Source organism: Protomyctophum parallelum (genome assembly GCF_964188405.1).
Source record: "Protomyctophum parallelum genome assembly, chromosome: 1".
Taxonomy (NCBI): domain Eukaryota; kingdom Metazoa; phylum Chordata; class Actinopteri; order Myctophiformes; family Myctophidae; genus Protomyctophum; species Protomyctophum parallelum.
In genome coordinates, this window is record NC_139697.1 from 92,919,419 (window position 1) to 92,944,411 (window position 24,993).

The 24,993-nt window shown below is 42.7% G+C and overlaps 4 protein-coding genes across 4 annotated transcripts in view; 1 reads left to right on the forward strand and 3 right to left on the reverse strand.

Moving 5' to 3' along the window:
* Window positions 1-750, reverse strand: part of gemin5 (gem (nuclear organelle) associated protein 5) — a 31,985-nt gene extending 31,235 nt beyond the window's left edge. Inside the window, exon 1 of the mRNA XM_083772548.1 lies at window positions 491-750. Coding sequence (XP_083628674.1) covers window positions 491-635 — 145 coding nt within the window. The 5' untranslated portion in view covers window positions 636-750. The remainder of the gene's footprint in view (window positions 1-490) is intronic.
* A 698-nt stretch (window positions 751-1,448) lies between these two features.
* mrpl22 (mitochondrial ribosomal protein L22) lies at window positions 1,449-8,775 on the forward strand. The gene is made up of 7 exons (XM_083788656.1): window positions 1,449-1,492; window positions 1,598-1,640; window positions 3,468-3,606; window positions 4,365-4,430; window positions 5,160-5,237; window positions 5,743-5,812; window positions 8,148-8,775. Exons 1-7 carry the CDS (start codon window positions 1,468-1,470, stop codon window positions 8,354-8,356), a joined length of 630 nt encoding a protein of 209 aa, XP_083644782.1. The 5' UTR covers window positions 1,449-1,467; the 3' UTR covers window positions 8,357-8,775.
* A 1,570-nt stretch (window positions 8,776-10,345) lies between these two features.
* Window positions 10,346-10,653, reverse strand: LOC310856922 (large ribosomal subunit protein eL43). The gene has a single exon (XM_083762475.1). The coding sequence runs from the start codon at window positions 10,636-10,638 to the stop codon at window positions 10,360-10,362; it is 279 nt and encodes a 92-aa protein (XP_083618601.1). The 5' UTR covers window positions 10,639-10,653; the 3' UTR covers window positions 10,346-10,359.
* A 784-nt stretch (window positions 10,654-11,437) lies between these two features.
* On the reverse strand, window positions 11,438-12,573 carry LOC310855526 (beta-1,3-galactosyltransferase 4-like; the record flags this gene model as incomplete). Its single annotated transcript, XM_083760561.1, is given in 2 exon segments — window positions 11,438-11,476; window positions 11,479-12,573. Coding segments are annotated over 2 exon segments (1,134 nt in total).
* Between the last annotated feature and the right edge of the window lie 12,420 nt (window positions 12,574-24,993).

Consider the following 24,993-nt stretch of genomic DNA (forward strand, 5'->3'; position numbering starts at 1 on the left):
AATGTACACGTAAATTATCCCGTGGACTCCCATTTGAAAAGATATGCCAGGGACCCCCATAAGAGAAGATTTGTATGGCTCTAGCAGTGTTTCTCAAACATTTTTATTTGAAGGACCCCCGGTTTGACATGCTTTTAAGCTATGCATTAGGCCATGCATTTAGGCTATGCATTAGTTAGGCCATGCATTAGTTAGGCCATGCATTAGGCCCCATGTAATGCCATTTCTATCTCTGGGACCCAGATTTATATTGTAAAATCAATGTTAATTCAACTCTGAGAGTGTACAATGGTTCCATGTGTACACTCTCTGAGTTACAGACTCATAAGGGACCGGGTACATGTGGTTCCTAACTATCTATCATTTTGCTGGGTATGCCCTGGAACTCGATCCTTCAAGGACCCCTGCCCGGGGGCCTTGAACGTGAACCACTGACTTAGAGAATCACTGTGTCAGTTATTACGGATACGAGCCATCAGCTCAGACTCACCCACCACCCTGCAGGAGGGCGAAGCCACATCAATCAGATAGATGGTGTTCCTGGCTCCAAAGCCCAGGGTTCCTCTGCCATTGGTGTCACTGCAGCGGCTGCAGTACCAGTTAGGAGACGCCGGGAGAACTCTGTCACGCGGCATGGCTAGCTATGTTCACTCCGAGATATAGTATAAAGTCTGTAAAAAATTATAACAATTAAACTACGGTCGCTATCATCATTCACATGCAGCCAGAGGCAGCATCCATGCTTCTTCTTCTTCTTCTTCTTCTTCTGCGCGTCGTAAACACCGCGACACACGGCAGAAACAAGTGTCGTAAAATTACCGGTGGGATTACGGTAATTATTTTTACCCCAGGTAGGGTGTCAAGACAAACTCTCAGCTGCAATACATAAATACATTAGGTAAATATAAACATTTGACATCAGTTTAAGTTGTATATAATTATGTAAATGGTTTAATATTGCTGGCAACAGAGTCAGACACGACCCCAGCTGCCCGGCGTCAGACAAACTGTCAAGACTGTCAAACTGTCACGCCTGTCACGGCAAAAATACACCCTATGTCTGCCTATGGAAGCTCATATGGGTCAAGCAATGCGAATTTGCGTTCAACCGTAACCAGGTTGCCATAGTAACTTCGACTATTATTATGTTGTCCTTTAAATTGTTTGGTTATTGTTATGCTAACGTGATATACACGAAAAAAGTTTCAAATAAATGTGATTATATGATAATAATATTTATGACGCCATCATCATGCCAAGCTGTTACGCCAGGGCTCCACTGGGCGCGTCTGCGTCGCGTCTCCGTCACCATAAGATTGAACCGGTTCGTTTTTTGATGCACGCACGCGTGACGCAACGCGCCCAAACGCGCCCAGTGGAGCCCTGGCGTTACCGTGGCAACGTGCGACAGAGGCTGCGGTAAAGCGGAAAGAAACGTCACTCAGCGTCGCAAAGACACAATGCAACATGGCGACGTCTATGACAGGTCGTGGTAAGAAGGAGCGTTATATGTATTATTATTCAGATATTCACTGCCTGATTGCTTCGTAACGTTCATGAGTATTACTGACACAGTGTACTGAATATTTTCTCCCAGGTCTGCTGTTCCTGAGGAGTGTGACTGAGCACATGTTGTCAAGGTTAGTGTACTTAAACCTGCATCACACATCAGTCTGTCTATCTGTCTGTCTGTCTGTCTGACTGTCTGACTGACTGACTAGACTCTCTCTGAAATGACACACACACACACACACACACACACACTGGAAAATACCTGTGGAAATAGCTGATCTACATGCTATATCACTTTGTGACATGTTGTAAGCTTTATGTGCTATTTGAACATGTATTAAACATTTGTCAACTTGGTAACAATTATGGCGATAATGCAAAAATAAAATTGCGACTGTCTCAACAACAAACAAGTACAAACAAACTGGTCAGGCTACTACTTGGCCTCACTCCCCGAACCCACCTCACCCCTGCCCACTTTGATAGGCTGGAATAGCATAGGGTTGACGACAGAGTACAGCATCTTGCAATGGCTCTGGTCCACAAGATACGATACCCATGTACCTGTCTAAATACTTCCTTAATGTCAACGAAGTCCACACCCATAACACCAGAGGGAGTTCAACAAACCATGTGACAGGGCCAAATTGGGCCGTGGCCCAGGGGCCCTTCATGGAAATTGGACTGCGTGGTACTGGGTTCACTTCATTGGCCGTTGATTTTGTTCAATTTAATAATAATGTACCGGCCCAGGGGCCCTCGTGGGGGTTAATCCATCCCTGCATGTGCAACCCAGATTCGGCACAAACAAGGGACTAAATTATTTTCGCTCCTATGCCACCAAAATGGGGAACGCCCTACCAACAGTCATTAAGACATGTTAATCCTTAGACTCCTTCAAAATCGCTCTCAAAGGGGACCCAAGGACGGCTGCAATTCAAAACTGGCCCCTGTAAAATCTGAATCCCCCACCCACCCTGCTATAAGTGTATATTTGTACGTCTCTAAAATGTTATGATGAATTGAACATGGTGGTCCCTATTGTAAAGAAGTGTAATGCTTTATGGTGTCGTCCGCAGTTAACAGTTTTGTATTGAGTTGTGCTTGAAATGTACTGTAATTCTCCAATCCATACTTCAATCAATCAAATAATTGATTAGACAATTATTTACAGGTGTGGTCTTTTTATTTAAGAAAACTTAAACAAATAAAAAAACATTTGCACACGTAGATAAAAAATGCAAAAGCTGGTGCGTATAGGCATAAACAAGCAGACAAAATCTCAACAATAAAAGTTAAGGCTGCACACTGAAACTTGCACCGTCAAGAGCTGTGAAGTTTAATTATGATTGGAAGCAACGTTTTGGTCTAGTAGATTCCTGAGGAATGCCTACTGGACCAAAGCGTTGCTTGCTTCATAATGAAATGTCACTCTAGATTGTGCGAGTGGCCGGCTGGCAGCTAGTGCGCAGGCTTATCTTTCATTGTTGAGATTGTCTACTTTTACTCAAGTGAAAGTAGCAATGCAACCGTGTAGAAATACTCTGTTTAAGGAAAAGCCATGCATTCAAAATGTTACAAGAGTAAAATTACAAGTGTTACACAGTCACACTATATGCTGCATTCATGTGTTTATCGCCTTGATGTTGCTGCTGGTAAACGTGTGGCTGATTTGAGTTCATTCTAGTTGAACTATTTTTTTCAGTTGCTGCGACTATAGGCCACATGAGCACTTTGAGAATGGCAGATCTACAAGCTCACACCTCACGCAGATCTACAACCACACAAGTTGTGAACTTGTAGCCATTTTAACAACACAAATCTCGTATGGGTCGCTGCTGGTGCCAAATATTTTCAGATGTGGGTCCGCGCTACCAAATATATCAATTTAGGGGTCCTTGACTTTACATGCACACATCTCTCTCAGTCACACAACGTTGTTTCTGTGTGTTCAGGGTGTCAAGCCTCAGCGCTGGGCCTCATCAGGCAGCATGCTTCCACGCCAGCAGCTCTCTGGAGGTGATGAAGAACTGGGACAGAAAGAACCTGCAGAAGTTTCCTCCTCAGACGCCAGACGAACCTCGCAGAGCAGCAGTGAGTCTTAGGGTTGATTCATTGGTCGCCGCATTTAGGACGGTACCCGCCTACCTGCCCTCCTGAACCTCTGAATGTAGTCTGGACAGAGCCTAACCGACTTAAATTTGGCTTTAAAAGTGGAGTATGGATCGACCCTTATTCCAATGTGGGAACTTCAATAACATGAACTCTAGGCATTTATTTCTGGGGGTTGACATTTAGCGGAAAATACAGTGACTCGGGGGTGAAGTCCCTGCCCACCACCGAAGAAAGTCCATGGGTTGGAATCCACCGTGGCGAAATCCGGCTTCAACAAGCGTCTATACGAACACAATTGTTCGTGTTCAGGGGGAGGGAAGCCGGGCTGGTAGGGCGATATGTCACTGTACACTACAGTATGTACTCCTTACAGGCTGAGGCTGCACCTGTCAGTGGGAATGTTGTAGGACTGAGGCACTACGTCCTCACAGTGGGGGCTCCTCAATGGCATGGGAGTCATCACACATCATTGCTAGGATGATGTTTGTCCTTCACAGTCCTTTTTGCCTGTTCGACCACCTGCTCTCTCGTAAATGTCCTGCAGAGACAGGAGAGGAGGTGCGTCCAGCCGACCTCACCTCCTACCCAAGTCAGAGGTCTTGGCAAGAGCTCTGTCCCCAACATAATAGTCATGCCCCCTGGCAGGCTGTGCAGTCCTTCATGATCACATTTAACTTTTGGAGAATTGAGGAATATTTCCGCCAACGAGCTGATGTTTTGTTTTGTTTTGTCGACAGGAGGTTCATCACTGTAGACGGCAGGTCAAATACAGCATGGACAAGATGTGGTACCTGGCTAAACTGGTGAGGCGTCCAAAGACAAAAGCTACAGACACATGCATTACTTGTTTAACATAATTATTATAGAGTCACTGTCTCACTGACGGCAATCCGCAGGCTATATAAGTAAGTAAGTAGCCTTGCCGAGCCATGAGGCCCATAGGGCAGGAGCCTATCTCCTGTTTCTGTAGCGTGAGGCAGCTTGATGTACAAGTACACCCCAAGTAACTCCCCAAGTAACTCCAAGTCTGATCTATGTTTGAGTCTCAAACATATAGATGGATGGATTTGACATATTTTATTGACAGAGTGCATACTGGTATGAATAAACATATACTGTACCTGTAAATCTGTCAAAAAGATGAATACACAATAAAGATCTAGCTTATTTCAATACTATTCTTTCTATGCTAGACACATATTTTGACAGGCAGGCAGACAGACCTTTATTGATCCAGAAAATCAAATTCAGATGTCATGGCAGCACAGCAGTAAGAACTACAGGACGGATGCCGATAAATGGTGCATTTACAGTAAATATAGCATCTTTATCCAAAGCGCCTCACCAACCCGTCAGGAGCAGTAAGGGGGTTGCAGTGTCTTGCTCAAAGACACTTCGACACCAGGGGCAGCAGGGGATTTAGAACTGGGAACCTTCCGTTGGAAAGTAAGAAAATGTTTTGAGAAACCACTGCATTAATTGAACTGAACTCGGAAGTTCATAAAATGAGCAGTCTTCATTCCACCCAACAGATCAAAGGGATGAGTATCGACCAGGCCATCGCACAGCTGGAGTTCAACGACAAGAAAGGAGCTAAGATCATGAAAGAGGTTGGTCACACGCAGGGTTGGGGTGATTTTTCCTGGGGACCACCATGGACCACAGCAAGCTCAACTGGCTTGATGTGGCTTGGGAATGATTAGGACACGTCACTCACAGGGTTGGGAATGGGATCCTGTAGGATTTGAATGATTCTGTTTCCTTAACGATACCCTCTTAACGGTCTGATTCCTTGACGGTTCCCCTGAGTGATTCCTATCGGGAAGAGAGTGTGACGAGTTATCTTATGGCGCTAGCCCCTCCTATGGCCAGCTTTGTGTGTCTGTGATGATGTATGATCATAAGTCAAGAGCACCCCTCACTTCACATATATATATATATTTTTTTGTATAGCAGAAGTGAAGTACACATGCCAGCTCTGACTGTGTGATTAATTAAAAACCAGTTCCGGAAACGGTTCCAAATGTGATGGAACCAATTCCGGTTCCAGATTCTGACCCTATAGTCACCCACAGCCACAAAAATGCTCTTCCTGTCCCTGTGTTGCATCTCCAGGTGCTTCTGGAAGCCCAGGATCTGGCCGTGAGGAGCCACAACGTAGAGTACAAGTCCAACCTGTATGTAGGTGAGTATCAGCAGGACACATCCAGTAGGTAAATGGGCCAAAGGGGAGACATTGTTAATGTTAATACCGTGGGTGTAACTCTGTTTTCAGTTAATAGCTACTCGGGTCGAAGAGTGCTTGGGGGGGGGGGGGAAGCAGTTACAGGTCAAGTGTGTTGCTCACGGACACCTCGAGACACAGCCGGGGCCGGGAATCGAACCTGGGACTGTCTCTTTCCCAGGCAGCCTATACCAATTCCAACGATTACAATACGCTACCCCCAGTAGACCATATGAGGAAGAAATGGGTCGAGAGTACAACCTTTTCCCCCAAATTATTTCTTTTGGGAATGCCTGCTCTACAGTGGTGGTTCTCAAACTTATTTTTTTTGTGCATACAGTTTTGTCTGAAATAGGCCACGTCTCCCCATAAGTGCACAAATGGACCTTGACCTGCAAGGCTTTCTTTTTTTGGTTCTTAACTCTCAACCGTTTAGCTGGGGAAACCCTGGAAACCTCTCAAGGACCTCCCAGACCCTGCTTTGAGAAGCTCCGCTCTGGAGCAAGGCACTAATGCCTCTCGGGTTAGGTGTTCCATTCCCTCTATAGCACATTGGCTACACAATGAAAACAACAACAAAAAACACTACATTAAGTCCAATACATCATTATGTAAACACAGGTGATGTCTGTCTTGTCAGCAGGGGGCGCCATAAGAATGCAACAATTATGTTTGATGAATTATTGATGATGACAATGTTTATCCGCCATGCGTCTTGTGCTCCAGTCTCAAACTGTCAACTTAGTACATTAATTTCTCGCTTAAACTAACAAAAGAGGCTTCCATTCTCCTCCCTGCGCCGGGCACGGTGTGAATGATTTATGTAAATGTCATGTTATTACAGATAAAGCCTCAGCTGGCTTTTCTCCTGAACGGCATTTTACATTCACCGGCGGTGTCTGTCCTGCATTTAATGGGTTCTTCTGTCCATCCTGTCGCACTCCTCTCGTCTCTCTGTCCCTCTCTGACGTGGGCGCTGATTTATTACCAAAATTGTGTTTCCCCTTTTTCCTCCCTTTGTTCTAGTCACTAGTCACTGTCTGTTTCTTGCTACCTTCAGCCAACTACTCCTTAAATCGCTCTCTTGCCCCTTTCCTTCCATCACTCTGTCGCCCATCTCTCTCTCTCTACTCTTACTCTCTACCCCCACCCCCTTCTTCCTCTTCAATTCAGTACAAGTCTCAATGAAAAGTGCCTGTATTGGCATGGGAATCGTATACATTTACATTAATTGCTAAACCAAGTGTGAAATAAAACTATCAAAACCTAAAGAAAGAAATACGTGTACAATTCAAATTGAATAAAGAAAATGTCTACAAAGAGCTGTCACATTGCAAATACAAACCAACGGTGCTTTTACTGTTGAAAAGAAAATACATGAGGATATAGTAAGGATAATTTAATTTACTGGTTCTCAACTTTGGGTCCCGGGTCCAAATGGACCCTTACAGGCCTGTAACTCTGAGTGTCCAAATGGAACCAAATGGACCCTTGCAAGTCTGTTTGGTTCCATGTGTACACTGACTCTCAGAGTTAACTTAACACTGAGGATTTTAGATTGTAATCCCAGAGATAAAACTACGGTAATTGGGGATCCATGGTCTAATGCATATAAAACCGGGGATCCTTGAAATTCAAAAAGTTGAGACTTACTGACTTTAAAATTATGAAACTTCAATTATCTCTCTCACTCTCTCTCAATATACATCTAGGCAGGGGTAACTTTGTATAAAGCTTTTGAAGCAAAATATATCAGCAGTCACAGTCACAGTCTTGGTATACTAAATCATTTTAAGACAAATATCAGCAATTATTTAAATGTATTTGAAACACTACGCGCAGAGATTCCCTATAGCCTTTTAGCTCAAGACCCAAAAGAGAAATACGAAAGAAAACTTCAATTTATATAATAATAAAAGTTTATTTATATAGCACCTTTTTAAACAAAGTTACAAAGTGCTTGAACAATCAAAACGGCAATAAACAATAATGCAATAATGAAATAATAGTAGAAAATACAAAATAACAAACAAGTTATAAATCAAGGAGATAAAAAGGCCATTCTATAAAAGTGGGTTTAAAAATAAACCCAAATAAATAATAAAGGAGGGATTTAAAACTTGTTAAAGATTGAGTTCCTCTGGTAGGCTGTTCCAGAGCATTGGGGCCTTTACAACAAAGGCCCGAATCTCCTTTGTTTGACCAATGTAGCCACACGGATCCATAAAAATGGGTCCTCGACCCGTCAAACGGATTTCGACCGGTCATTTCTGTCCTCCTCTCTCTCTCCGTCCAGCCGAGTCCTACGCCAGGAAGGGCAAGTACCTGAAGCGGATCCGCTACCACGGCAGGGGCATGTTCGGCATGATGGACAAGGTGTACTGTCACTACTTCGTCAAGCTGGTGGAGGGAGCTCCGCCCATAGTGGAGGAACGCACCGGGCTCCAGCAGGCACAGGAGTACGTCCAAGGCCTCCGAAACCGCACCATCATTCACGGCCTGTAGGAGCCTGTGTGTGTGTGTGTGTGTGTTTGTAATACTGTACTTGTGTTGGACAAATGTTATCACAAGTATAGTAGAATTTGAGAAACAAGACATTGTAAGGACCATTTTCCTGGTCCTCAAAAGAGACATTGATATTTTATGGTTTAAAATGATGTGGGAAAAGATTGAGGTTGGGATTAGGTATTTTGGGGTTATGCCTGATTTATACTTTTCTATATGGTTTCTCGCGCCAGTGTATTGTCTAGATTTTATTTTATTTTGAGCTGGTAGATCTGCTATTTTGGGAAAATAATGGTATTCATAAAAATCTACATCCTAAGACGTTGATGTCCTCACAAGTATAGTTGTACAAATGTGTGTGTGGGTTGGAGATCGTGAGTCTTCCTGTGTTTTTTTGTAAATAAACGAGTGGTAAATGATTATGTCGTGCGCTGTGGCTTCATTCAGGGAATGATGGGAACTGTCCCTCTTCTCTCTTGAAGAAAGCACAAGCAAGCACTACGTGGTGTAACGGGTCGGGTCCACGGTTCTGGGATACAGACTGTAGAAATGAATACCAGCACTCACGTTGTATCCTATAGGATTCTTCTTTTATTCATTTCTACAGTATCTGCGTGTGTGTGTGTGTGTGTGTGTGTGTGTTACATCACTTGCCTTTCTTCTTTCTCTCAACCAGTAGCCCACGGTCCACGGTATATAATTGCAGGTGGTCAATGGGTGGAAAAAAGATCTACAGTATATTGTACCCTTTATCAAAACTATGTTTAACTTACGGTAAATCCCAGCATCCGTATTCTGGGGAAAGGTTTTGCCAAAACACATTGCAACGTGTGACGCATAGTAAGGTTGTTTTCAGCAAAGATATTTTAGGTAGAGGGAAAACGGAAATGACGCGTACAGAGCCATGAAGGACTGCTCAACCATATGGTGGTTAAGGACTGGAGATATACATAGTTGTGCATTATGGATGTTTGTCACGACCACTGTTGACCCACAAGGCAATTTTGATATATAGATCAGTGATCAACCTGCAGGCTGGAGCAGATCGTGATTCGTGAGGATATTGCAAGCGGGGCACTAAATAATTGGCAGAGCACTAAGATAATATAACATTAATGACACCCGCGTGAAGTGAGGGGCACTCTTATCATTGTACATCATCATAATAACATGTCAATTTGCTCAGACACATGACGTAAATGCTCCATTCATTGTCAATGGGAATTTACTGTTTGTGTAAGACGAAAATCTACACCAATAGCTGAATATAGGAGGGGCTATAGCGCTCCTCAATCAAAAAACGCTCTAAACAAACATTAAAAGTCCATAGACTACCATATCATGTAATTTCAAAACCCATGCATCGGAGGGGTGCTATGTAGCCCCTCAAAATTGTTATAGTTATAATAATAATAGTTTTTATCTTTGTATTTTTTTGCATGTGATACAGATGATGTTGGTTCCATTGATCATTAAAATAAACATGTTCTGGAAAAGGTGGCCTCTAGATTTCATGCTTGTGTCAACCTACTCAGAGCATGGGTTACACATAACAAGTAGTAGTATCTCTTCACTGTAAATGGGGGCATGCAAATATTGATTGTTTTTCCATATCTACCGTAATGTGTGTGTATAATAATGTGGTAGCCTATTTATGCTCTCTGTGGACTGTGGCCGACGGGCACGTACGTGCAGGTCTAGTTGGCAAAAGCTTATAAAAAAGTCTCTTCTGTGCACATTTTATCATGATGATCATATATGATGGTGAAGTCACAGAAAGACATCACGTGACGTCATTTGCCATTGACTTGGCCTGAATGTTTGTAGGAACAAATTTCGTCATAAAAAGTCCATAGACTAGCTTGGCCACGCATGATGTCAGAGTCGGAACACACAAAGCTTGTCATCACGCTTGTGTGAAGTGATTGATGCCCCTTTTTCTTTCTTTTTTTTCTTCTTTTTATTGCTTGTTATTTTGGAAATAACGGAATAAAAGTCCCCATTTACTGGTCCTTCAACTCCCTCAGTCTCCTGATGGCCGACTTGACTGTGACAGCAGAAGTTGTGTTGTATGTCCAAGCACCTCCAGCCACTGTCTTCATGCAGGATCCGCAGTGCCAGATGCCCACAGCACGCCTCTTCATCTTTGTCTTGCCACAGAAGGAGCAGGTATATTTTGCGTGCTGGCTGATCTCAATCTTCTTCACCATCTTCCTCAGCGATGCGCCATAACGCGTGCCGTATTTGCCAACGATCCCCACCTTCTTGGTACGTTTGGCCATCTTAACAGCGTAGACGTAGGTCCAAAGAGCGAGTGGTGCCTTTTATCATGATGATGATGTCAACAACATGACATCACGGTCATAATAACCCAGTTTGTCTGTGTCCCTTTTATTCCCAAATATAGAGTTCTTTGTCAGGCATGCCCAAATATGTTGTCTATGCTGATGTCAGCAGGTCAGAACAGGCCAGCTCCATATGGAGATATAGGGGAGATACACACAGAGCCTTTATATTTAGATAAAGCTCCACTGCTTTTCTTCTGGCAGCCATTGATCACCACTGGCCACTAGCATCATCCTCACTTTAGTCATATTATAGTTGCCTCACTAGTATCCATTAGCCCTTTCTATATCTGCTGCACTACAGCTCTACAAAATGTAAATAAAATAACTTGCATAATGTAAATAATGATGCATAAAACATTGTTTTTGATACAAACAATGCAGGTTGCAGTCTAATAACACGAATACATTGATTTTCTTCCCCAAAAAAGGTTACTGCAGATGTGCCAGCAATAGTATGAATTGTAGTTGAAATAGAGCCAGTGATGCATGTAGTCCAATATAGTGGACAGATGATCAATCGTCATTTCCCCCCACTTTAGTGGCTTATATGCAACTCTGCCATTAAAACCTAGTCTTACCATAGAAAAATGACATTTTAATAACTGTTCACTGTAGTGACCGTCATGTGTGAAAGGGTTAAAAAAGAACAGACACGTTTCAAGTATATCTAAAAACTAAGGAAACATACTATTTTCTCAATGCACCGTGTGCCCCTAACATGTGTACGTATAAGTCAGGCAGCACATATTTTCAAGCCCTGCTCCATGCCCTGCTCGCTGCCCCGAGCATGGCCCTGACTTTGCAAAGGGCCAGAGACGCACGCATTCCCAACGATGAGCAAGGGGGTGAAGAGTGGCTATCCACCCAGTACCGTAGCATGTCCCCGGGTGCGGTGTGGTGCACGGACACCATGGCCTGGTAACAGCAACGCCCGTAGGGCACGGCGGGTCCTCCCGAGAACAGAGGGCAGTGTGTGGGCAGCACTCCAGCCGCGCGGGCACACAGCCCGACGAACACATCCTCAGGGGGCAGAGGGGCGGACAGGGGCGCGGCAGCGGCCACCGGGGATATTTTGAACAAGGCCGAGCGGGAGAGGACATAGGTCGTGCCGCTGCAGTAATCCGGGTAGACGTCGGGAGGGTCTGGCCCGGAAGGGTGGTAGTGTTTGCTGCCCGGGTCACGGTCCGGAGCCACGCCGAAGTGCACCCGGCCGAGGTACAGGTCTACGTGTTCGCCGGGCTCGCCGCCCCTGTTCAGGAAGCGCAGCAGAGCGCCGGGGTTAAAGAACACATCGTCGTCCACTTTAGCCATGAAGTGGGCCTGGGGGCAGAACCGACCGACCCAGCCCAGCATGCTCAGGGTCTTCAGGGTGAGGTTGGAATAGCTGTCCAGGAAACGGCCCTGGACCAGGTCCCCGTGCTCCCGTGCCTCCTCGGTCAACAGCTCGGCCAGGCCAGGGTCGGACACCTCGCCGACCATGAACAGAGTCATGACCCGGAGACCCTTCTCCGGCTCAACCTCCCCGCCCCAGCTCTCCCGGATAGCCTGGCGGGCTGTCTGATGGGCAGGTGCTGACGTGACCATAACGATGAGATATGGCTCGGCACGCTGACAAACCAGGGGACTGGGCATGAGCGAGAACTCCTCCGGCCTAGCCGGAGGGACACCCCGGGGAGGAATGCTACCCGCATGTGGCTCCACTGCCGTGTTCATGCTCATAGCCGTGACCCATAATTCAATAGAGTCCACAAAGAGCAGCGCTAGCAAGGCGGCAGCCGCTATCCCGGCAATGACAGGCAGAAACCCAAACCTGCTCCCTCTCTGTCCAAATCGGGGCTTACGCACACAAAGCAGCACCCATCCCAACATGACCTGAATCTTAAATTTATTTCTCCTCAGCTATCAAGTGTGCTTCCCCGATAAACGGTTGCCTCCGCGGGAGTTTCGCCACGCTCGATCGATATCCACTGATCGTGGGTTCGGCAGAGCTGAAGGGAGTGGATGTGGTGGTGGTGGTGGTGGTTTTCTCGACTCCAGCTTCAGCCCTACAGAATCACTGAGCAGTTGCATGGACGAAATGGTCGATCTTGAGGCTTCTATAGAAAAGGCCTGATATATACTCAGTAGATGCTATTCTTCTGACTACAATGACGTCACATGCTGTAGGGTCAACACATATTAGATGATGCCACATCCATGGGACATGAATAAAGATAACATAAACAGTCCATAGACTTGGGCTGCCACATGACGTCACGGGGGCATGAATGAAGTTAACATATAAAGTCCAAAGACTTGGCTGTCATGCACATGACGTCTGACGGGAGGCACACACAAAGCCATGTGTTGAAAGGAAACATGCTTAAAAGTAGCTAAAGTTAACATACTCAAGCAGAATTAATCATTTTGAAAATAGCTGATGTACAAGCTCAGAACATGTGAGCCTGTACGGTGGTGTTTTCAGCTATTTAGTTGAGTTAGTTATATCAAAGTGGTTGAAAAGTAAAACAATAAACAACAATAAAATCAATAAAATACAGTACAACAATGTCCGCCTATGCTGACACACCCAATAAAGATATAGACACACATAAACCTTACAACACCGAACATCCTTTAAGCGTCTACCGACGGATCTTTTTTAATAAAGTAATTTTATTTTTCTGCCGTGTGTTGTAAAGGCCACATAAGTCTCTGGGTTGCACTTTGGTCTGCGCGTCTGTTTCCTAATTGGCCTTTAGTTGTGAGTCGCTGTCCGCCTGTCACAGCTCTCATCCCTCCAAAGCTGAGCGGCTTTGAGTGTGTTTTCAAATAAAATGCCCATCTGCCCGCCGCCCCCAATTTCACCAGACAAGTAAGTGCCCCTCAATTTCAGGTTGGAGGACATGCTCCCTCCGCCCGGTGACTAATCCTGTAACCGCACAAAGCACTGTGGAGCCACAGTGAGATTAGCATGGATTGTCTTGTTTTGTTGACAGGCCTATAGTGTACAGTAGAAGAGGAGAAAAACTAGCACTCTCAGTCTGTATGCAGTTTATCGGGTGCACAGCTCACGGTCACGGCTCACGAAGATTCACAGAACGAAAGAGATAGCCAACGCTCTGAAGTCCTTCTGGTACTGTAAATGCAGGCAGCCAGCTGTTTTTTCCGTCAAAATGTCATTTTTTGCCATGGGGATATGGCAGTGGACAATAATATTACCAGAAACACATGAAAAGCACCTAGGTCTGTAACTCTGAGAATGCACATCTGACAGATGTTCTGGCCTGACACTTCCGCCGATACCCGGCCTAAGGTATCAGACTTAGGTTGTGACCAGATGAGTAAACCTGGGACAGAGGCTAAGGCAGGATAGGCATAGCGCAGTCTGAGCCAGGTTGTGACCAGATGAGTAAGCCTGGGACAGAGGCTAAGGCAGGATAGGCATAGCGCAGTCTGAGCCAGGTTGTGACCAGATGAGTAAGCCTGGGACAGAGGCTAAGGCAGGATAGGCATAGCGCAGTCTGAGCCAAAATGACACAATCACTCTCGTCTCGAACCTATAGACCTCTTATGCCAGATGAGTCGTTCCAAGATAAAAAAACAAGCCCATAGTCATATTTTACCTAGAGTGTAGACAAACGCACTGTAGGCCTATACTTGGTGTGTTAATTTTCGATCCACACTGTCTTCGTCCCAAGTTGTAGGTCGATCGGCTATTTTTGGGCAAATGTCCCCCACACAGGATAGGGATATGCTGGAGTTTCCAGTGGTTTTAATCAGAGTAGAGTGGGGATTCACTGTGGTGTCCTGTACTTTATCTCACTGAACGGGGACAGAACACCCAGATTGAAAAGTCACAGCAGCACATTGGCTTGTTAACTGGTACAAAATAAAAGTTGTCTGTCTGTCTGTCTGTCTGTAGTACTACAGTATGTGGAACAGTGATTCATGTAGCGCTTTCGTCACTAGGTGTCACTGTTGTGCCACGGTGACGTTCCCACCATCATAAGAAGGTCCCCCCCCCCCCCCCCCCCCCTCCCCTGAGCCCCCTCCGTGGTGGGATAGATAGATCACCCACCTCCCTGCAGGCTGCATATGTCTATAGACTGGCCCTCCAGCAGCACATAATACAGAGACCAGCCTGACACCAAGCCGCCAAAGCAACGTCCCTGCTTCTTCTCTGAAAGACACACGGAAATACAATCCGCAGCAGCCTCGGATTCCTATTGGGTATGCATGCTCCCACGCTCCCTGCAGCTCTAATTCACACACATTAATTTTTTCAATATTTCAATTTGCCATGCACGCATCGCCTCATGAGTCATGAGCATAGAATGAAGTGGGTGTGCGTGTGCGTGTGTGTGTGTGCGCGCGTTGGGTAGGCCTACAGGGATGTCAGTAGGCCTATAGCCCTATATTGTTAGTGAATATTTTCGATTTGGGACATAATGTAATTGGATAGCCTACTCTACTGTGTAAGGTATTTTTAATTTAATATTTTACTACTTACAATAGTCAATCAAATGGCTCTATGTTGCATTTTACATCTATCTACACTCAACTTCATGTCTGCTCCTGCTGAAATGTGGACCAAATCAATTATCAATTAGAAGCCATGATTGTTTTGTTTTTTTGTTTGTTTCTTTTGTACCATTGCTGAGGCAATAATGCAAATGTTTGACTAATTGGAGTTAATGGGATACATTAAACATCACACTCGTGGCGCTCTTATCATCAATCAATTCTTCCTCTCTTATCTTATTTATTACTTATTTAAATGACTACTGCTCAGTTCATTACTACTGTACTACTGTAATTAATGTATCCTCCTTGCTGACATGTTTGCACTATTGGTGAGATGCGAAAATACTTTTCGCTGTGCTGTGCTGTACTTGTACTGTACATTGACAATAAATTGAATCTCATCTCAATCTCATCTCATACATTCCGTGCTCATCCAATCAAATCATCACATTCCATGGGAAAAAACACACAAAGCTGTGCATAGTACGGCAAAAATCTAAATCACGGCCCCATCACGCATCAGAATGTTCTTCTGGATGAGCGGGCCAATATTTTTTCCATACCTTTTAATGGAAAAAATGAACTGCTGAACAAGAACTATAGGTCTGGTGCAGTGACTCTGCACTGCACAGACTGAACTGAACTGGTCTCCTTTTAGTAGAGACTACCTATACACGTAGGCCTAGGCATAACATATGTAGATTAGTCATGTAGGCCTACTATGCACTTTATGTTTTCTTGTAACTGCATTGATGAGCCTGCACAAACAATAATTGCACCCATGTTACTTGTAATGTGATGTGACAATGAAGTTTGATTCTTTGATTCTGATTCTGATTCTTCATTCATTTATATACTTTTTTAAATTGAAGTTTATTATATCTGAAAGTGAAATACATGTAGGCCTATCCTCCCTTTGATATTTAAAACATTGTTTTTTAACCTGGATCATCAGTGGGCACATTAGTGATTAGGTCACTGTGAGAGTTGTTATTCTCGTATGTAGTTTAATTTTGGTCTCCTACAATTTGGTCTCCATATCCTCAATTATTCAATTATTGGGTCAGGATTAGGAATGCAATAAAAACTACAAATGAATTCAAGGCTTCAGGGGGTGTGTAATTGATAGAGAAAAAGGGTTAAGTATTCCTTTCACCACTAAACCCCATATATTATTGAACGGAGTTCCTCAGGGCCCCATAGGCTAGAGTAACTTTTGTGTTTTCGTTCTACATTCAATATCTTCACTGAGAATAGCCAATCGACAAGCTCACAACCCCCCCCCCCCCTCTCTCTCTCTCTTTCTCTCTCTCTCTCTCTCTCTGTTTATCTCTCTCTCACACACACACATGCACGCACGCACGCGCACACACCATGGAATTCTCTTGAAGTGACTGTAAAGTCTAACTCCCATGATGTTGCCATGGAACACATTCTTTATTAACAAAGAACATTGCGCCTTCTATCCAGTTAATGAAATATTGATTTGGAAATTGTAGCCTATTGTAAGGCGATGAAAGCTTTTAAAGTGGCCTGGTGCCTTATAGCTCCGAGCCACCGTCATCCATTATTATGTTTTACCCCGCCTTCAAATGGTATTACTGGTATTTTAAACCTCTCCCCCGAAACCAGAAATGGATATTATTTCTCCTCTGGCACAAATTAGCTAGCACGCTCCGCTGAGGCTGCGATTTGCGTCATCGCTCGGTACCGCGGGGACCGAGCGCAGCACAAACGGCTGCATGTTTCATAAATGAAAGATGTCAGCATCTAACTGGGTTTTAAGAATGACAATGACAGCGGGACATTGCTGAATTAGCAATGTGCTGCGTTCTATTTGGTCCAGTTTGAAAGTAAGGAAAACGGAAGGGAGAACAGACCACACTTTGATATGTATTTAAACCAACAGCATTTTAATATACAGTACAAGCCTAAAATGTGGCGCTATGAGCCGCATTCTCAGCCTGTGCGCTCGGGTGGCACAGTGGTAAATTAGAAGGTAACACGAAGACTCGCCACTTTTACCCGGGGCGACTCTTCTTCACATTCTGGCGAGTTTCTTCACTTCATTGAGAGAGTGTAGGCAAGCGCACCACAGCTCAGTGGACATTAAATATAGGCTACCATGTTTGATAAGTCATATAAAAACATTACTTACACCCAGATGAAAATATAAACTTCACAGATTATAGATCACTTGGAATTATAACAATCTGTTGAGTATTGCCTGAATAATGCCACTAGTGAAATCCCAACTTTTATCGATGCGCCTATAGGCCTACTATTTGCCTGTGTTTTTTTTTTAATTATGTTCTTTTTGATCTCTTCTTAAAGTTTACTTATTATGGTTTACTTTCAACCATAAACCATAATATGATTGACAAACCTTGGATTATAATTCTTCATCGACCAACAGCGCATGCAGCATGACTATGAGGTCATAAAAGGCTCCCCTTTTGGCGAGACCTCTTCACTTTCCGGGGAGAGTTCTCAGAGAGAACTCGCCCCGGGTCGAGTCTTCCGGTATTCAATTAGAACTGCACTCTGTTGAGTGCATACTTGCTTGTTGCACACTAGTAGGCCATAAATGGCCAACTAGTGCGCAAGCAGAGCGCGCAAGTACTTTCGACCGCTGTAAACTGTGAAATCTCAGTATCTCTGTGAAGGAACGTTTGAAATGTCTAATTATTAGGTGTAACTATTTGCTACCTACCTACTTTATGCATGTAAACACCTAGTATTATTAAGTATGGTTCAAGTTTCTATCTATATAAGAAATACAGTTTTATCAATTTAGAAATATTCTGGATCCCTTTTTAGTTTTTCAAAGAAAAATAAATCATTGATATGTGATGAAAAAAAGGTATATAAACTGAATTAAAATATGTTATACAGTATAATTATTATATTATTTATTCTAAATTGTCAATTGTTTTAAATGTATTTCATCTTGGACTATAGTGATATTAATACTAGGTGTTGTATAATATGTCAATCACTAAAACATATCGTCATTACGTCACCATCGAAAACCAATTACACTCTGGCATTGGGTCCTTTAATCCACATATTTCTTACGTCATCATTGAGAGCTAGTCATACATATACTATATATGTAATTTGTAAGTTGATTAGCGGTATACTGTGGTTACTTTGCGCCAAAAACCGTCCCAGCCAACCCGCCACTTTTGATGCGTATGCAAATAAAACAGCAAATTATGCCTGATTTGCTGGGACCAGATTACATACATGACCCTATTTCTTACGTCATCATTGACAGCTAGTCAAAATTATACTATATATATGTAATTTGTAAGTTGATTAGCGGTACAGCCAACCTGAGTTACATAAATCCTTTATTTCGGCGATAAGTCTGTTGAACTCCGTTCTCACTTTCACACACTGTACCACGGCGCCAGCCAGTTAGTGGCGTTTTTTATTATTATCTTTTTTTTACTAATTTCTTTCCCGGGCTTCGGGCCTTGAGTCTGTTTGGAGGCCCCAGTCACGACAGCGTTCTACATTAACATATGTGGATGTGCTCAAGAAAGACGCAGGAGCGCAAAGCACCAACGAACTGGCCAGATGTTTGGAGAAGCGGGATGCTTTTCTGAATTTATTTAGATATAGCACAGTACACTGCATGCCATGGATTAAAGTTCTCAGTCGCCACGACTGATTTCAGTCATTTGGATTCCATAGGAGTCTTTTATGGAAGCATGCATTAGAGCCTATATCAAGAATGTGCTTTAACCACTAGGCTCTCAGCACCCAATATAATACAATATAGTAATAATAACAAACTGCAGTGACTGGTCAGCAATTATAGTTTAGAATGGTTTATCATATCCACGCAACTCAATGTGATGAGTTAATGATGCCTGAAGCTCTGCATTAGAGGCTAGAAGTTTTGGTTACTTCACATCAAACACTTGAAGTTAATGTATTTAGGTAAATGCAATAATATAGCATCCTTTCCTTTGAAGCAACCCTCTACCCAAAAGGAAGCAAGCCTACTAAATCAAAGTTATAGTGTATAGCTGCAGTTTATAAATCCAGCGGGTTCCCTTGCCAGATCTATGCTTTTTGACCAAAGGGTGAATTCATGCAGAACATATGCAGGTCGATTTTGAAGGTGCAGTTTACCAGGTCGTGATACATAAATTGGCCTCGCTCTGCGCACATTCGTATTATGAAAGGCATATCGGCCCGTGTTGAACGCACTCGGCCCGTGTTGAACGCACACACATTTGGCATACCGCGTCCCTGAATATTTTAGCATTGTGGGAGTGTCCATATGTTAATTATTCTCGCTTTGCGCAATTTGCTATTAAGCCCCTTGACCTAAAGACACTCAGCGCATAACGATTAGACGTGGGTCTGACCACCTCATAAACGCAAAAAGCACTGTTTGATTTGACACTTGAGCGGCTCTGGAAGGCTGGTAGAGTGTTGCCATGTCTGTTTATTATAAGCGGCTTATTTTTCTGTAAAGTTGCTTTGTGTGGTTGCTTTTCTTGTTTCTAAAGTGGTTATTTGGGCTTTTCTCCTAATGTTGTTTAAACCAGTGATCGTCACACAGCACATTCCCATGTCAAGGATCCCCAGATGAATGCATTTGCCCAACTAAGGACAGCTAATCCAAAAATTAAATAAAAAGATTACTTTTGAAAATAGCAGATCTATACCAGCTCACAATGCATCACATTCATTCATTAAAACTATGAACTCTGACTGCAGGGGGATATATAATGATCATTATAACAATGTGCAAGAACATATTTAAAAAGAAGGAAGAACTTTATATTTGTGGACAATCAAAATATGTTTTTTTATTTTAATGTGGTGTCATTCAAATTAATCTGGATATGGCAGACTCACTATTTAGAAAATAAAAACATGGCACTTCATTTAAAATAGGTTACAGACCCCTGTTATATGCGCTTATTTTTATAGACCTATTTACTTGTTTCTATGAGACATGGCAGTTTTGCGTCTTTTTAAAAAAAATGTTGAGATTAGAAACGGCCATAATTCTTTCATTTCTCAACCTTAAAAATAAATAAAAACATCTCCATAATCCGTGGGAAATGTGCTTTCATATGCTGTATCACACCCGATTCAAGTCTTCTTCAATAAAATGCTACGAGCGAACTCAGCGAAGACCATACCATCGGGGCCACAGCATTACGCAGCACGCATTCAACTCATTCCTTCGTCGTGACTTGAATGAAATAAAATATAATAAACGTTATTTTACTGGTGTTTTTCAATAGAAACAAATAAAGAGTGTGTGTAGGCTACTGTGTGCAAGTGCAACAGTGCATATACATGCATGCACTAGGCTATATTTCTTCCGTGTCGGGATGGTGATTGAGCTCTTCAAGTTCACAGCCCGTTTGGTCTTTCATAAAAAAACGTTGATATTAGCCTATAAACACTCATGGTTCTCTCATTTCTCAACCGTTTTATTAAATGTAAAAATCTCCATATTCCTTATGAATCTTGCTTTCATTCGCTGTATGGTACATGGTTCTATCGTTATCGAATTAATTAATTACGCATGGATTGGCAATTTGCCAATATGCTGCTATCTACTCGCAATTCCATTCCGATCTGAAAGGTGGGTCTGTTCTTTTGAGGCATAAAGGTGACAGCATGCAGTGCAATAGGAATAATTAACCCAAATGTGACAAAGGCACAGACTGAACTGAACTGGTCTCCTTTTAGTAGAGACTACCTATACACGTAGGCCTAGGCATAACATATGTAGATTAGTCATGTAGGCCTACTATGCACTTTATGTTTTCTTGTAACTGCATTGATGAGCCTGCACAAACAATAATTGCACCCATGTTACTTGTAATGTGATGTGACAATGAAGTTTGATTCTTTGATTCTGATTCTGATTCTTCATTCATTTATATACTTTTTTAAATTGAAGTTTATTATATCTGAAAGTGAAATACATGTAGGCCTATCCTCCCTTTGATATTTAAAACATTGTTTTTTAACCTGGATCATCAGTGGGCACATTAGTGATTAGGTCACTGTGAGAGTTGTTATTCTCGTATGTAGTTTAATTTTGGTCTCCTACAATTTGGTCTCCATATCCTCAATTATTCAATTATTGGGTCAGGATTAGGAATGCAATAAAAACTACAAATGAATTCAAGGCTTCAGGGGGTGTGTAATTGATAGAGAAAAAGGGTTAAGTATTCCTTTCACCACTAAACCCCATATATTATTGAACGGAGTTCCTCAGGGCCCCATAGGCTAGAGTAACTTTTGTGTTTTCGTTCTACATTCAATATCTTCACTGAGAATAGCCAATCGACAAGCTCACAACCCCCCCCCCCCCCCTCTCTCTCTCTCTTTCTCTCTCTCTCTCTCTCTCTGTTTATCTCTCTCTCACACACACACATGCACGCACGCACGCGCACACACCATGGAATTCTCTTGAAGTGACTGTAAAGTCTAACTCCCATGATGTTGCCATGGAACACATTCTTTATTAACAAAGAACATTGCGCCTTCTATCCAGTTAATGAAATATTGATTTGGAAATTGTAGCCTATTGTAAGGCGATGAAAGCTTTTAAAGTGGCCTGGTGCCTTATAGCTCCGAGCCACCGTCATCCATTATTATGTTTTACCCCGCCTTCAAATGGTATTACTGGTATTTTAAACCTCTCCCCCGAAACCAGAAATGGATATTATTTCTCCTCTGGCACAAATTAGCTAGCACGCTCCGCTGAGGCTGCGATTTGCGTCATCGCTCGGTACCGCGGGGACCGAGCGCAGCACAAACGGCTGCATGTTTCATAAATGAAAGATGTCAGCATCTAACTGGGTTTTAAGAATGACAATGACAGCGGGACATTGCTGAATTAGCAATGTGCTGCGTTCTATTTGGTCCAGTTTGAAAGTAAGGAAAACGGAAGGGAGAACAGACCACACTTTGATATGTATTTAAACCAACAGCATTTTAATATACAGTACAAGCCTAAAATGTGGCGCTATGAGCCGCATTCTCAGCCTGTGCGCTCGGGTGGCACAGTGGTAAATTAGAAGGTAACACGAAGACTCGCCACTTTTACCCGGGGCGACTCTTCTTCACATTCTGGCGAGTTTCTTCACTTCATTGAGAGAGTGTAGGCAAGCGCACCACAGCTCAGTGGACATTAAATATAGGCTACCATGTTTGATAAGTCATATAAAAACATTACTTACACCCAGATGAAAATATAAACTTCACAGATTATAGATCACTTGGAATTATAACAATCTGTTGAGTATTGCCTGAATAATGCCACTAGTGAAATCCCAACTTTTATCGATGCGCCTATAGGCCTACTATTTGCCTGTGTTTTTTTTTTAATTATGTTCTTTTTGATCTCTTCTTAAAGTTTACTTATTATGGTTTACTTTCAACCATAAACCATAATATGATTGACAAACCTTGGATTATAATTCTTCATCGACCAACAGCGCATGCAGCATGACTATGAGGTCATAAAAGGCTCCCCTTTTGGCGAGACCTCTTCACTTTCCGGGGAGAGTTCTCAGAGAGAACTCGCCCCGGGTCGAGTCTTCCGGTATTCAATTAGAACTGCACTCTGTTGAGTGCATACTTGCTTGTTGCACACTAGTAGGCCATAAATGGCCAACTAGTGCGCAAGCAGAGCGCGCAAGTACTTTCGACCGCTGTAAACTGTGAAATCTCAGTATCTCTGTGAAGGAACGTTTGAAATGTCTAATTATTAGGTGTAACTATTTGCTACCTACCTACTTTATGCATGTAAACACCTAGTATTATTAAGTATGGTTCAAGTTTCTATCTATATAAGAAATACAGTTTTATCAATTTAGAAATATTCTGGATCCCTTTTTAGTTTTTCAAAGAAAAATAAATCATTGATATGTGATGAAAAAAAGGTATATAAACTGAATTAAAATATGTTATACAGTATAATTATTATATTATTTATTCTAAATTGTCAATTGTTTTAAATGTATTTCATCTTGGACTATAGTGATATTAATACTAGGTGTTGTATAATATGTCAATCACTAAAACATATCGTCATTACGTCACCATCGAAAACCAATTACACTCTGGCATTGGGTCCTTTAATCCACATATTTCTTACGTCATCATTGAGAGCTAGTCATACATATACTATATATGTAATTTGTAAGTTGATTAGCGGTATACTGTGGTTACTTTGCGCCAAAAACCGTCCCAGCCAACCCGCCACTTTTGATGCGTATGCAAATAAAACAGCAAATTATGCCTGATTTGCTGGGACCAGATTACATACATGACCCTATTTCTTACGTCATCATTGACAGCTAGTCAAAATTATACTATATATATGTAATTTGTAAGTTGATTAGCGGTACAGCCAACCTGAGTTACATAAATCCTTTATTTCGGCGATAAGTCTGTTGAACTCCGTTCTCACTTTCACACACTGTACCACGGCGCCAGCCAGTTAGTGGCGTTTTTTATTATTATCTTTTTTTTACTAATTTCTTTCCCGGGCTTCGGGCCTTGAGTCTGTTTGGAGGCCCCAGTCACGACAGCGTTCTACATTAACATATGTGGATGTGCTCAAGAAAGACGCAGGAGCGCAAAGCACCAACGAACTGGCCAGATGTTTGGAGAAGCGGGATGCTTTTCTGAATTTATTTAGATATAGCACAGTACACTGCATGCCATGGATTAAAGTTCTCAGTCGCCACGACTGATTTCAGTCATTTGGATTCCATAGGAGTCTTTTATGGAAGCATGCATTAGAGCCTATATCAAGAATGTGCTTTAACCACTAGGCTCTCAGCACCCAATATAATACAATATAGTAATAATAACAAACTGCAGTGACTGGTCAGCAATTATAGTTTAGAATGGTTTATCATATCCACGCAACTCAATGTGATGAGTTAATGATGCCTGAAGCTCTGCATTAGAGGCTAGAAGTTTTGGTTACTTCACATCAAACACTTGAAGTTAATGTATTTAGGTAAATGCAATAATATAGCATCCTTTCCTTTGAAGCAACCCTCTACCCAAAAGGAAGCAAGCCTACTAAATCAAAGTTATAGTGTATAGCTGCAGTTTATAAATCCAGCGGGTTCCCTTGCCAGATCTATGCTTTTTGACCAAAGGGTGAATTCATGCAGAACATATGCAGGTCGATTTTGAAGGTGCAGTTTACCAGGTCGTGATACATAAATTGGCCTCGCTCTGCGCACATTCGTATTATGAAAGGCATATCGGCCCGTGTTGAACGCACTCGGCCCGTGTTGAACGCACACACATTTGGCATACCGCGTCCCTGAATATTTTAGCATTGTGGGAGTGTCCATATGTTAATTATTCTCGCTTTGCGCAATTTGCTATTAAGCCCCTTGACCTAAAGACACTCAGCGCATAACGATTAGACGTGGGTCTGACCACCTCATAAACGCAAAAAGCACTGTTTGATTTGACACTTGAGCGGCTCTGGAAGGCTGGTAGAGTGTTGCCATGTCTGTTTATTATAAGCGGCTTATTTTTCTGTAAAGTTGCTTTGTGTGGTTGCTTTTCTTGTTTCTAAAGTGGTTATTTGGGCTTTTCTCCTAATGTTGTTTAAACCAGTGATCGTCACACAGCACATTCCCATGTCAAGGATCCCCAGATGAATGCATTTGCCCAACTAAGGACAGCTAATCCAAAAATTAAATAAAAAGATTACTTTTGAAAATAGCAGATCTATACCAGCTCACAATGCATCACATT